The sequence below is a fragment of the Zootoca vivipara genome, chromosome 1, assembly GCF_963506605.1.
Source record: "Zootoca vivipara chromosome 1, rZooViv1.1, whole genome shotgun sequence".
Taxonomy (NCBI): domain Eukaryota; kingdom Metazoa; phylum Chordata; class Lepidosauria; order Squamata; family Lacertidae; genus Zootoca; species Zootoca vivipara.
This window is the reverse complement of record NC_083276.1, coordinates 43,461,822-43,475,627: the sequence shown is the minus strand read 5'-3', so window position 1 is coordinate 43,475,627 and position 13,806 is coordinate 43,461,822. Positions and strand designations below refer to the sequence as shown.

Below are 13,806 nucleotides of genomic sequence, written 5' to 3'. Positions count from 1 at the left end.
GAAACCGCACTTTGGCTTCTGAATGTTTTGGAAGTCGAACGGACGTCTGGAATGGATTCCATTTGACTTCCAAGGTACGACTGTATATCATATCCTTTCCCTCCAACTCCTATCTTCCTTCGGATATATCTAAGGCAAGTTTCAGTTGTGGGGGGAGGAGAGAGAAGAGAAAAAGTACTGGAAAGAGGAGATCTAGTGTCACAGTGGTCGGATGGGACTACTTCAGAGTACGACTCTCCACCGCTCTGCATTTTATCTTTTTATTGGTGCTGCGTATTTACAGTGCTAAAGGTAGAGCTATTTACAGAGACACATCTTTTCAGCTTTCATCAGAACCTCCGAATGGCTTTTGGCGCGTCTTGTGCCAGCATAACAACTTGGGGAGCCCCATCCTCTTCCCCCGACGCTTTCTGCGAAGTTCCGGAGTTGGGGGGATGGGTCTGCCCCCCCTCTTTCCTCCTTCCTGTCCCACCTGGGACGCTGGCTCTTCTACCCTGCCAGAGCCTTGGATCCCACTTCCTGTTTCCCCACTGGAGCTGGAGCTCTCCCTGCTCTCAGTTGTGCTCTGGGCTGGGCTGGAACTCAGGAGGGGAGGGGCTTCACGATACCCCTTGCCCCTCACATCTAGGAAAGAAGGTAGGGAGGAAGCTGAGAGACAAGAGCAAGATTGATTCAGGAAACAAGCTGTAGGAGTAAGAAAAGACTAGGAGAAAGCCCTTGAATAAGTTGGAGGCCGGGGTTACTGTAAATGTATCTGACTGTGAATCATCCTGTCCTGACATTACCTGAATTGCTACGATGTCACAGAATGCTCAGGAGAAACTACCGGTAGTAGCACAAAGCCTAAGGACACAAGGAACACATTGTTTCTCGAAGGACAGGCTGTGCAGAGACAAAGATGAAATAATTTCCTCTGATCCCTCACCTACATATGAGTCCTAGTAGCTAGCATTTCTCAGGGAGAATCAAAGAGAGTTCTGGTAGGTGTCTGCTCTTGGAAGGAGGAAGGAGGAGTACAGTGGAACCTCGGTTTACGAACACCTCGGTTTATGAATTTTCAGTTTACGAACGCTGCGGACCCATCTGGAACGGATTAATTCACTTTCCATTACTTTCAATGGGAAAGTTCGCTTCAGCTTATGAACGCTTCAGTTTATGAACAGACTTCCGGAACCAATTACACCCATGCTTCGGGTTAAGTACGCTTCAGGTTGAGTACTCTGCGGACCCGGCTGGAACGGATTAATCCACTTTCCATTACTTTCAATGGGAAAGTTCACTTCAGTTTATGAACGCTTCAGTTTATGAACAGACTTCCGGAACCAATTATGTTCATAAACTGAGGTACCACTGTACTGAATTTAGAATAAGCCTTTCCACATTTAGCATACTATTGTATTGCTAGCCACTCAGAGTGGTTGGAGTGACCCAGTCAGATGGGTGGAGTATAAGTAATAAATAATTACTACTACTACTACTACTACTACTACTACTACTACTACTTTTTTCCACCTAGCCCCTGGAACAGTCATGCAAGTACTGTGCAGAACAAGGAATCCCATTTCCCAAAGCTGTGATACATGAAGATGACAAACACTTGAAGGAATGCTATTTGTTTGACAATGCAGAGAATCCAGAAGCACCAATATTAGTATTTTTTCCACAAGTGAATGATAGTTTTCGCTACTACAAAGCACCCGGTATGCTGCTATTATTATTATTATTATTATTATTATTATTATTATTATTATTATTATTATTTGTACATTATACTTATAAAGTTATATTTTAAAAGGCAGTTCTGTATTTAGTGGTTTATTTTCTATATGTTTACAGATGAGGAGAAATAGGATAACAGAGGAAAGGGAGACCCACAGAAAACCCATTTTCCCCACAATTTTGGAAGCAATTAAGTTCCTCTAAAAACCACTAGAGTCAAGTGTCTGTCCTCAGAAATGACAAGATCTGCAAATTTGGACTCGGTCATATATCTTATTGCAGGCACCCCCAAACTTCGGCCCTCAAGATGTTTTGGACTACAATTCCCATCTTCCCCAACCACTGGTCCTGCTAGCTAGGGATCATGGGAGTTGTAGGCCAAAAACATCTGGAAGGCCAAGGTTGAGGAAGCCTGACTAACAGCATTGGCCTATATCAGGCATCCCCAAACTTCAGCCCTCCAGATGTTTTGGACTACAACTCCCATCTTCCCCAACCACTGGTCCTCTTAGCTAGGGATCATGGGAGTTGTAGGCCAAAGCATCTGGAGGTCCGCAGTTTGGGGATGCCTGTCTTATTGGGACCCACAGTTGTGCATTTTCTTTAGCACAGCTAAGGAAGTCTAGCTTCAAAGGAAGTACCACCAGTGCCAGCCTTGCCATGGCAAGTCTAGCTGACGTTGGCTGAACTTAAACTGGCCTTTTGAAGTTGAATGGACCTGCCTCCTAAAAGTTAATCCTTCCCACCATTGTTCTCTTTCCACCGGCAGGATAAGACCTTCCTGTTAGGTTGGGTCTTTGGAAACTAAGGTGCAGACGATGCTGATCATTGAGCTGCTGTCAGGGCAAATTATATTTAAAATGCTAGCTTTAGATATGTTGTGATGTATTTTAATTATCATTTTTAACTAGTTTGTTGTTTTAATTATTCTGTATTTTATAATACATGTTTCTAAAATGTTGTAAACCACCTTGATTGAATCCCAACCCGGGAGAAAGGCGGGATAGAAATATATTGAATAAATAAATAAGTTAAATCTGTATTCATGAGGCAGTATGATAGTCAGATGGCTGCCACTGGCAGGTGGCAGAGTTTGCTCATCATCAGGTAGTGGTGGCTGGTCAGCCAGCAGCACACTAATAATACTCAGGCACCTTGCACCAGGCCATCTTGTTCAACAATTCTGTACTTGTAATGCTCATAAACTTGGCTCATGGAGCCCCTTGACCTCCTCGGTTCCTCATTAGACTGATCTAGTTCTGAAAATTCCTTGATTATCTCCTTGGATCAGAGGTGTGAGGCATGGAGTTTCGTCAAGATCTCACTGTCTTTCATCTTTTTTTGTTTTGTTTTTGGTTGAATAATACTGTTCTCCTAACACTATAGCAGAGTTGTAAATGGAGCCTACTCTTCTTCAAGGTTGTCAGCAATGGCCAAACTAGCCGTTTCACAAAAGGAACAGTGTGCAACTAATTCTGGTTTCTTTCCCCGCTTTATTTAATGAACTACTGGCACAGGGGTCCCAGATTGTCATCAAATCATCGGTGTGCATGGAAGGGAGGTCTACCCACTTCCTTTCTCAGCCACAATCCACAATCTTCCCCCGCCCCCAGGGATGTCTATAAGACTTTGGAAAAAGACTCCCATTTTTATCCTAAGCTTCGTTGCCATGCCAAGGAGGACTTTGGTCCAGATCATAGCTGGAGATGGAAGGAATACACCTCTTCTCCCTGTGCACTGCGGTCCTGATGACAATTCTAGAGAAAGATATAGAGAAAGATAGATATAAGTAGAGGGGGGAAAGAGATAATTGCTTGCTACTCACTGGAGAAGAGCCCTTTGTACAATATATGAAGGGTCTTAATTTCCTAGCATTGATGTATCAAGGCTCAATAATAGTACCACTAGCATAAAGGTAAAGGGACCCCTGACCATTAGGTCCAGTCGTGACCAACTCTGGGGTTGCGCGCTCATCTCGCATTATTGGCCGAAGGAGCCAGCGACAGCTTCCAGGTCATGTGGCCAGCATGACAAAGCAGCTTCTGGTGAACCAGAGCAGCACACGGAAACACCGTTTACCTTCCTGCTGTAGCGGTACCTATTTATCTACTTGCACTTTGACGTGCTTTCGAACTGCTAGGTTGGCAGGAGCTGGGACCAGGCAACAGGAGCTCACCCCGTTGCAGGGATTCGAACCGCCGACCTTCTGATCAGCAAGCCCTAGGCTCTGTGGTTTAACCCACAGCGCCACCTGTGTCCCTACCACTAACATACAATCCAAGAAATTCAGTTTTAAAACAGTAGTTGTTGTTGTAGTAGTAGTAGTAGTAGTAGTAGTTATAGAATTTATATACCACCCTATACCCGGAGGTCTCAGGGCAGTTCACAGAGAAGAAAACATGTCTTCAATCAAATAGAACAATTTCCGCAGGAAATCTGTGTGCCTTAGCAGCTGTTGAATATGCATGTATGAACTTAATTTTGGTAAATCCCATTCTTACAGCACTACCTTACTGCAATTTTTTCATAGGTGTTAAACGCTCTGCATCAGAAATGAAAGAAGGCAACGTTGATGTCTCCAGTGACTCCACCCCTTACTCTACTTACTCACTGACATTCAGCGAGGAAGAGTACGATCAACTAGTGAAACTGAGTGAATACAACATTCTGAATAACCAACATATGATCCTGGAAGCTTTGCATATGGCAGTGGAACAGAAAAAAATACTGAAGAAGTGCATGAAATGAGATGCTGGAATATGGAGCCAAGCTCTCTGAGCACTCATAAATCTCACTGAACTTTAATTTGGACCAAGAGACCCTATGAGATAAGGCAAGCAATTCAACTCAGGATGTCAACAAAAGTTATCTTTTTCCAAGACTGCTTGTGCTTTTTTTTGAGTGACTGAGATTCTAAATCAGCATGTCACACATTTGCAAACTCAGCATCAGCTGTGCTGATTCTCCCAAGTTGGTTGCTGTGAATCTATCTGTACTTAGCAGGATTAAGGATTATTGTGTTGGTATCCTGTCTATGGACTTCCCATAGACTTCTGTTTAACTAAGATGAGAACAGGATGCCAGACTTGGATGGACTTTGGCTCTGATCCAGCAGGGCTACTATTATGTTCTTATCTCAGGAACAAACCAATTGTCATGCAAAACTTATAATATAGCTCCAGATCCCTTATGTAACAGGCACCAACTCTTACATTTCATTTCTGGGTTTGCTGTTACTATTGGGTAGGGGGCGGGGCGGAGGGAGGTGCAGACTTTTGATAGCAACCATCAGTGATCTACCAGCACATCCTTGTGTGTTTACTAATAATAATAATAATTAATAGTTAATAATAATAATAATAATAATAATAATAATAATAATAATAATAATTTATTTATACCCCGCCCATCTGGCCGGGTCTCCCTACGTTCTTACTCCAACGTAGAAGCTTATCCACACTTCCACTTGTGCCATACCAAGTCTATGCGACTAGATTCTTTCAATACTTAATTTATTGACAGCAGCCTGAACTCAGCAGTGTGGCTTTCGCTTCTGCTGCTGCTCTGTTTGGCTTTTGTGGTTAACTAATCAATATTAAGGGACCCAGGTGGCACTGTGGGTTAAACCACAGTCTAGGGCTTGCTGATCAGAAGGTCGGCGGTTCGAATCCCTGCAACGGGGTGAGCTCCTGTTCTCGGTCCCAGCTCCTGCCCACCTAGCAGTTCGAAAGCACATCAAAGTGCAAGGAGATAAATAGGGGCCGCTCCGGCGGGAAGGTAAACAGCTTTTCCGTGCGCTGCTCTGGTTCGCCAGAAGCAGCTTAGTCATGCTGGCCACATGACCCGGAAGCTGTCTGCGGACAAACGCCGGCTCTCTCGGCCTATAGAGCGAGATGAGCGCCGCAACCCCAGAGTCGGACACGACTGGACCTGATGGTCAGGGGCCCCTTTACCTTTAATCAATATTAAAGAAAACATGGTTGTTGGCTCAAGTTATTATTTGTAAGATTAGAAAAATAAAACATGTTCAGTTCGATAATAATGATGTACGTAATGGGGTGTATCTAGTTTCTGACTGGAGAAATGCTCTTCCTGCTTTTGGGCTTCCCATGAGCATCTGGGAAAACAGGATGCTAGGCTAAATGGGCCACTGGCCTGAATCAAGGGGGCCCTTCTTATGTTCTTATGAGCAGTACATTTCTAGCAGCTTTCTTCAAGTATTCAATTCCAGTAACAGAGCAACCTGAGCAACCCAAGTACTCTTGAGTATCACATAACTACTGCCAAATAAAATGGAAGTCAATAAAAACTCTTATATGCAGCCATGTTTCCAATTAATAATGCTTAATGATTCTCTGGATGACACAGGGCTGTCTTAAGCGCCCCTGGCGCCGTGGAGCGACGGATCCCTCCAGCGCCCCCCCTGCCCGTTTCCCAGCGTGGTGGGCGGGTGGGAGCGCGCAGCGCGGCTGCCACAGGCACTGCTGTGCGGCGGGAGGGCAGGCACAGTGCGGTTGCTGTGGGCGCAGCTGCGTGGCGAACCCGCGGACTGGCCGGCCAGCGGGCGGGCGCAGCTCGCGGCGCCCTCCTGGCGGGCCGGCGCCGTGGTGCCCTGCGCCACCCAGCCTGGCCGTAGGGCCGGCCCTGGGATGACACATCCTGTTGTGCAACAGAATCATGCTTCTGTCATGTACATGTTCATCAGTATCACCTCAGTCATCCATCAGTATCACCTCAGTATCACCCATCAGTATCACTTCATCCATCAGTATCACCTCAGTCTTTCTACTCAGCACAAATGTCTACTCAATCACCCACCTTTTCGGACACCCAGGAAACCAAAAATCATCTGGAAAAACTGGTAGAGACTTCAAATAAAACAGCAGAGACTATTCAAGAGCTCCAATCTAAAAATCAAATTATAGAAAAAACTGTGGATAAGATCTCCAAGGAAAAAAGAGGTGGTAAGAAGGAAACGGAAGATATAAGGAAAGAGCTTGATAAGCAAAAGGCGGCTTTTGAAGCCCAACAAGATGCCTTGGCTCTTATGCAAATGAAATTAAGAGAAAAAACCCTCCGTTTTCGAAATATCCCAGAATTACCACAAGAGAACATTGAGATCAGAGTGTCTAAAGCCTTGGCGAATTGGCTGCAGATAGATGAGAGAGAGATAGAAGCAAGAATTGAAGAGGCTTTCAGGATCAACTCCAGGAAAGCAAGAATGAACAACTGGCCGGGAGACTGCTTGGTGTCCTTCACGACCTTATGGCTCAGAAATAAAATTCTACAGACTAAAGGGAAAAGGAGACTGATGATGGACGGTGTCGAGATAGTGGTCATGAAGGAAATCCCACCACACTTTCTTCAGAAAAGAAAGAAATACCAATTTTTGACCAAACACTTGCAAGCTAAAAAGATCTTCTTTAAGTGGGAATACCCTGAGGGTCTTTCACTTTTTTATAAGGGGAGGTGGAGAAAGTTTGAGACGCCGGACTCTGCCGATAGATTTTACAGGACATACTCACAACAACTTGGGGGGGAAAAGACTGGAGAGACTAAGGAGAGACAAGAACCGAGAGAGGAAGAGACGGAAACTGAGGTGGAAGGCGAGGAAGGTGAAACAGCGGCAAGCGATCTTGATGAGGCTGAAGAAGCAGGAGCGATAGTAGATTAATCCTACAACAGAATTGTGGGTTGGACTTTTTTCTACTTCTGACCATTACCCCGTGTCTGTTTTTTCTTCCTTTCTCTTTTTTTCTTCTTCTCTTTTCTGTTTTTCTTTTTCTCTATTTTTTCGTAGCTTTTTTTTTTCTTCTTCTTCTTTTTCCTCTAGTCATTTAATTGGTTATTTCGAATAAATATGAGTATTAAAGTAATTTCTTGGAACATTAATGGATTGAATAATAATAAGAAGAGAAACAGGACTAGCCATATACTGAAAAAAGAAAAGTGGGATGTGATATGTCTCCAAGAGACACATGTAAACATTAAACATGAAAGGGTTTTAAAAAATGAAAAATTGGGCCTAGATTTTGTAACATCCGACACGAAGAAGAAGAGAGGAGTGGTGATATATATAAAAAATAAATGGTGCCCAGAACTGTTATGGAAAGATAAAAAAGGCAGGATCGTAATAGTGAAAACACGGATTGAAGGAGAGAATTGGATCTGGGTGGGGGTATACGCCCCGAATGGTAGCAAAGTGGCCTTTTTTAAGGAGCTAGAGGACCAATTGATGAAATATCACGGAGATAAAATTATACTGTTAGGAGATTTGAACGGAATCAAAAATCCAATCTTAGATAAATCAGGCCCTCACCAAAAGAAAAAACAAAATAAGCTACCAAAAATTTTTGATGAATTGACGGGAAACCTAGATCTGGTGGATGCGTGGAGACATAAACATTCCTCTCAAAAAGATTTCACGTTCTTCTCCCATAGACACCAGGTGGCGTCTAGAATAGACGCCATTTGGATTCCCAGGGAACTTGTTTTGAGACTAGCAAAAGTGGAAATAGGTTCACGCACCTTATCGGACCATAACCCGGTATGGTTGACGTTTGTTCCAGAGGTAAAAGATAGAAGATGGAGGCTGAATGTGTTCCTGTTAAAAAACTCAAAAATAATCCAAGATGTATCAACACAGTATAAAGACTATTTAGATATAAATAATAGGGGAGAAGTAGACCCCACTATAGTCTGGGACGCTGGGAAAGCAATGCTACGTGGGTTCTTCATTCAACAAAATGCAAAATGGCGGAAAATCAGAGAGGAGAAAAAAGTTAATTTGCTACAAGAAATCAGAAAGAAGGAAAAAAAATTATTAAAAAAGGAAAATGAAGCCATAAAACATGAATTAAAAATTTTAAAATTGGAATATGAGAAAATGATTGATGATGAATTGGATCAAAATTTACAATTTTGGAAATACAAAAATTTTAAATGGGCAAACAAACCAAGCAGATTATTAATCTGGCAACTAAAAAAGAGACAAAAAGAGAAAATTATTAATAAGATTGAATTTAATGATAGAATTCTAGAGAAATCAAGTGAGATTGTGAAAGCCTTTCAAAAACATTATGAATTGGTTTATCAGAAAGAAGGTGCGAATTTGGAGAAAATAGAAGAATTTATTAAAAAACATAATATGCCATTAATACCATCAGATAAGTTAAGAGCGTTAAATATGGAAATAACAGTAGAGGAAATAAAGGAGACCCTAAAAACGATGAAAAATGGCAAGGCCCCAGGCCCAGATGGCCTCCCTACGGAATTATATAAGACCCTGGATGAAGTAATGTTGCCCCCTCTGAAAGACTTATTCAATTTAATATTGGATAAAGGTACCACCCCGCACTCTTGGGAAGAAGCGCAAATAATCTTAATTCCAAAATCAAAGCTAGAAACTCCAACCCCGAACGACTTTAGACCAATCTCGCTTCTGAATAGCGACTACAAGATATTTGCAAAACTGTTAGCGAACAGACTATCCTCCATTTTAGAAGATATAATACAAAAAGATCAGGTGGGCTTTGTGAAAGGCAGATTCGCCAAAGACAATATAAGAAATGTTATAAATATTATAGAACTTTTAGAAAATAGAAGAGACAAACAAGCCGCAATTCTGTCCGTGGACACGGAAAAGGCCTTTGACAGGGTGGCCTGGGACTTTATGCTAAGATTGTTAGAAGAGGTAAAAATGGGGAATAGATTAGAAAGGGCAATAAAGGCCATTTATATTTCCCAAAATGCTAAATTAATTATTAATGGAAAATTCACGAATAAAATTAACATCACAAGGGGGACAAGACAGGGGTGCCCTCTGTCCCCCATCTTATTTATCATCACGCTCGAAATTTTATTAAATACAATTAGGAAAAGCGAGGAAATTAAAGGAATTGTGGTGGGCAATAAGAGTTATAAAGTAAAGGCCTTTGCCGACGATATTATAATAACATCAGAGGACCCGATTACAAGCATTCCCAGCGCCATCCGGCTGATAGAAGAATACGGGGAATTGGCGGGCTTGAAAATAAATTATAATAAGACAAAATTGTTAGTCAAAAATCTTGAAGCAAATGAGGAAAAAATGCTGCAAGAAACCACAAAACTCAAAATTAGTAAAAAAATGAAATATTTAGGAATTGAGATGACAACAAAAGCAATCGACCTGATTCAGGATAACTATTTAGAAACGTGGAAGCAAATTAGGAAGAAATTTGACGTTTGGGGGAAATTAAAATTAACATTTATGGGTAGAATCTCAGCTGTAAAGATGTGCGTGGTGCCTAAGATGAACTTCCTTTTCCAAAACCTTCCATTGTTGGGGATGGAGAAATATTTTAGGGATTGGAAAAGGGACATTGCGGAGTTCATTTGGAACGGGAAAAAACCCCGTATAAAACATAAGATCCTGATAGACCATAAGGACAGAGGGGGTTACGGTCTCCCAGATCTGGAAATTTTTCATGATTCAGCGGCATTAGTCTGGATTAAAGAATGGGTAGTTTTAAAAAATTCGGATGTATTAGATTTAGAAGGTGATGGGCTAGGACACGGCTGGCATTATTATTTGATGAAAGATAGGATAGACAAGAAGAATTTTTTCATGTTCCATATGATCAGAAAATCTTTATTTAAAGTTTGGTTAAAATATAGGAGATTCTTTGAACCAAAAACCCCTTGGTGGCTCTCTCCAGCCGAACTATTGGCGGTGAGAAGACGTAACATGAATAACACCTGGCCCACATACCGTATGCTCTTGGAAGAAAAGGAAGGAACGCTGAAATTGAGAGAATATAAAGAAATAAAACACCACTTAAATACGTGGTTAGATTATTTTCAAATTAATCAGAGATTACAATTGGATAAGAAAGTGGGATTTGAAAAGAATAAATCGAACCTCGAGGAAATTTTAATCGATAAGGAAGGCAAATATATTTCGAATTTATATCAGATACTATTAAAGTGGGAAACAGAAGAGGAGCTAACAAAAAATTATATGATTAAATGGAGCCAGGATTTGGGAAAAACAATCAGTATGCAAAAATGGGAACAACTATGGAAAAGAGATTCTAGATTTACGCCAAATTATGATCTGATTGAGAATATATTTAAAATGCAAAATCAATGGCATTTAACACCGGCTAAACTGGCTAAAATGTACCCAAATGTAAGCAATATCTGCTGGAGATGCTGTAAAGAAGTCGGGACATACATTCATATTTGGTGGAGCTGTGACCTCATTAAAGACTTCTGGGAACTAGTCTATAAAGAGTTAAAGAAAATCGTGAAATACTCTTTTAAGAAACAACCTGAGATCTTTTTATTAGGGATGTTAGGAGAGGACATAAAACCGAATGACAGATGTGTAGTGAGCTATGCAACGGCGGCAGCTAGACTCTTATTGGCAAGAGCATGGAAATCTCAAGAGATTCCAAAGAAGGAGGATTGGTTACATAAATTAATATTATATTACAATTTAGCAAGAAAACATGAATTATTGAAGGAAACAAATGTGAAGGATAAATTAAAGAATTGGGAATCACTTACCATTTATCTTAGTACACACATAGATAATCCGTCTCTTCTCTCCGACGTAGCAGGATTCTAGAATTAAGAAGAAAAATGATTAATGTTTTGGATGTCATATTTCTTGTTTCAAATGTATATGTGTATATGTGGATTATACTTATTCTCTTTCCGAGACAGTAAGACTCAAGGATGAAGAAGATAAGAAAGAATTTAATTATCTGGATATTATTTGTATTGTAATATTCTGCATTATTATTTTCAATTTGGATTTTGTTTCTAATTGTACAAAATTGTAATAATGTGTGTGTGATGAAAATATTTATAATATAGATAAGTCTAATTTAGGTTGTGAAGGAATAGGGTTGGGGGTAAGGGCAGGGGAGGGGAAGGGGGACTCTGGAGGTAGGGGGGAGGGGGGATTGTGTTTTTTGTGCCTGTTCTGTTTAGTTGGATTTTTTTTTTCTTTTTTATTGTTGTATATGTTTAAATCTACAATAAACTTTAAAAAAAAAAATCACCCACCTTTTCCTAATTAAATTTGGCAGATGTCCATCACCCACTATCTGCTAATTAAATCTAGTGGATGCATTTCTTCTTAAATTTTGAAAAGACTATTAGCACTGAACTAGCAATGCATATGATTGCTTCTACAAAGGTTACATTGGAGTAGGGTTGCCATGTGCCCAGGAAATCCCAGGCATGTCCTCTTTTGAGGGGCCAACATGCCCATCAGGGTTTTGTTACCATTTTAAAGGCAATGTCCTGGTTTGGGGTCTTTTTAGTTCAGAGGGGGGTTGGCTCAGGTGTGAGCAGATTGGGCCTGGGCTGCTCTGCATGTCGTGGCTGGCCCGAGCCGGGGAAAGAGGCACACAGGCGCAACAGCAGCCCCATGCACCTCTTCTCCTTGCTTGGATGGGCAGCGGCTCAGGCTGTCCTCTTTTTTGCTCTTCAAGATATGGCAACCCTTTACTGGTGAGAGAAAACATTTTCAGCCTGAGGGCCTGAGATTTCTTCTTGCAGGACCAGGCATTGGACTTCCTATACACCAGCCTGTATAATAAGAGACCAATATTTTTGGTTCAAAACAGGCCACAACTTTATTGAATACAGATGAAAGAGGTTTGGTTTGGGCATGGGACAATCTAAATACTTCCGGCCCACCCACTGGAGATGACGCATGGTCAATCCAGGTGGCGGTTCCTAATACTTACATCCAATAGGATGACCCCCCCTCCCCCAGGTGGCAGTCCCTGGGGGGGGGGTCATCCTATTAGAACAAACAGGCTTAGCCCCAGGTGCTGGCTGTTTCAATGGGCAAGGGAGGCCCACCGTCAACTCCATTGGCTGGGGGCGGCCCCAGCACAGCCCAAGTCCCAGCCTGCATCCCCATTTACCAAAGCAGGGTTCAGGCTAGGATCCGGTTCCTGATAGGCAGAGGGGGCTCATTCCATTCTTGATTTGGGAATAGAGTAGTTGCTTTGGAAAATGATAATCAGGCATCCAAACAACATGACCAGTCCAACGAAGTTGCTGTTGAAGAATCATTGCTTTGACAATGATGATCTTTGACACCGACATTATTGATTCAACACCAGATGGGCTTTGGGAAGATGACAGGATGGATCTTGGACTCATCAGAGCCTCTCATGTCCCTCCCTAAACTGGGCAGAAGCTTCCTGGGCTTTTGGAAGGAGACATCAGGGGAACATTTAGGGGACTATCCTAGTCCCTTTAGTCCAATGACCACATGCCACTGGCTTCCATGATGATATATATATATATATATATATATATATATATATATATATATAGTCAAAAGAGTGTGTTGGTAATACAAGGTGGTTGGAGAATATGCTTCCTCAGAGGAGACAGCCATCCCACCCACTAGGACAGACACCCCCAAACTTCAGCCCTCCAGGTGTTTTGGACTACAATTCCCATCTTCCCCAACCACTGGTCTTGTTAGCTAGGGATCATGGGAGTTGTAGGCCAAAACATCTGGAGGGCCGCAGTTTGGGGGTGCCTGCACTAGGAAATGTTTCATTGGTCCCAAGTTCTTTCAGCAAGCAATTTCCAATTTCCCTGAAATATATACAGTAACTAGCTCTGGCTTGTTGTCTGAAGGATGAAGAATCACTGCCATTTCTCTGGCTTGTGGATGCCTATAAATGTGTCATCTCTCTGAGTTATTGACATGACTCCATCCCCAACTAATCAGCATGGAGTAAACTGCTTTACATGTTGCCCAGAGGTGTTCCGGCAATGATGAATATCGGTCAAATGTCAGCCCATCCTTAGGGTTATTTACCGGTAGTTGTTCACCTGCAATATTGTGATTGCTATATATGTTGTGTAAACTGCTCCTGAATAAACATTTCATAACTTTACAGGCAGTTTTGGTATGGAACACCCTAATCCTACACATGTTTTCTCAGAAAGGCAAAATGTGTGGGAGGCACTTTCCGTGCTAGGGATCAGTAGGAAAGGAATTAAAACTAAAACCAGCAGCATTGCAATTTTTTAATACAGTTCTATGACGTAAACACACTTGGA

At 41.9% G+C, this 13,806-nt stretch overlaps 1 protein-coding gene across 1 annotated transcript in view; it reads left to right on the top strand.

Moving 5' to 3' along the window:
- The window catches only part of LOC118087182 (cytosolic phospholipase A2 epsilon), a 34,109-nt gene extending 28,100 nt beyond the window's left edge, over positions 1-6,009 (top strand). The window contains exons 18-19 of the mRNA XM_060283017.1: positions 1,517-1,700; positions 4,250-6,009. Coding sequence (XP_060139000.1) covers positions 1,517-1,700; positions 4,250-4,467 — 402 coding nt within the window. The 3' untranslated portion in view covers positions 4,468-6,009. The remainder of the gene's footprint in view (positions 1-1,516; positions 1,701-4,249) is intronic.
- The last annotated feature ends 7,797 nt before the right edge of the window (positions 6,010-13,806 follow it).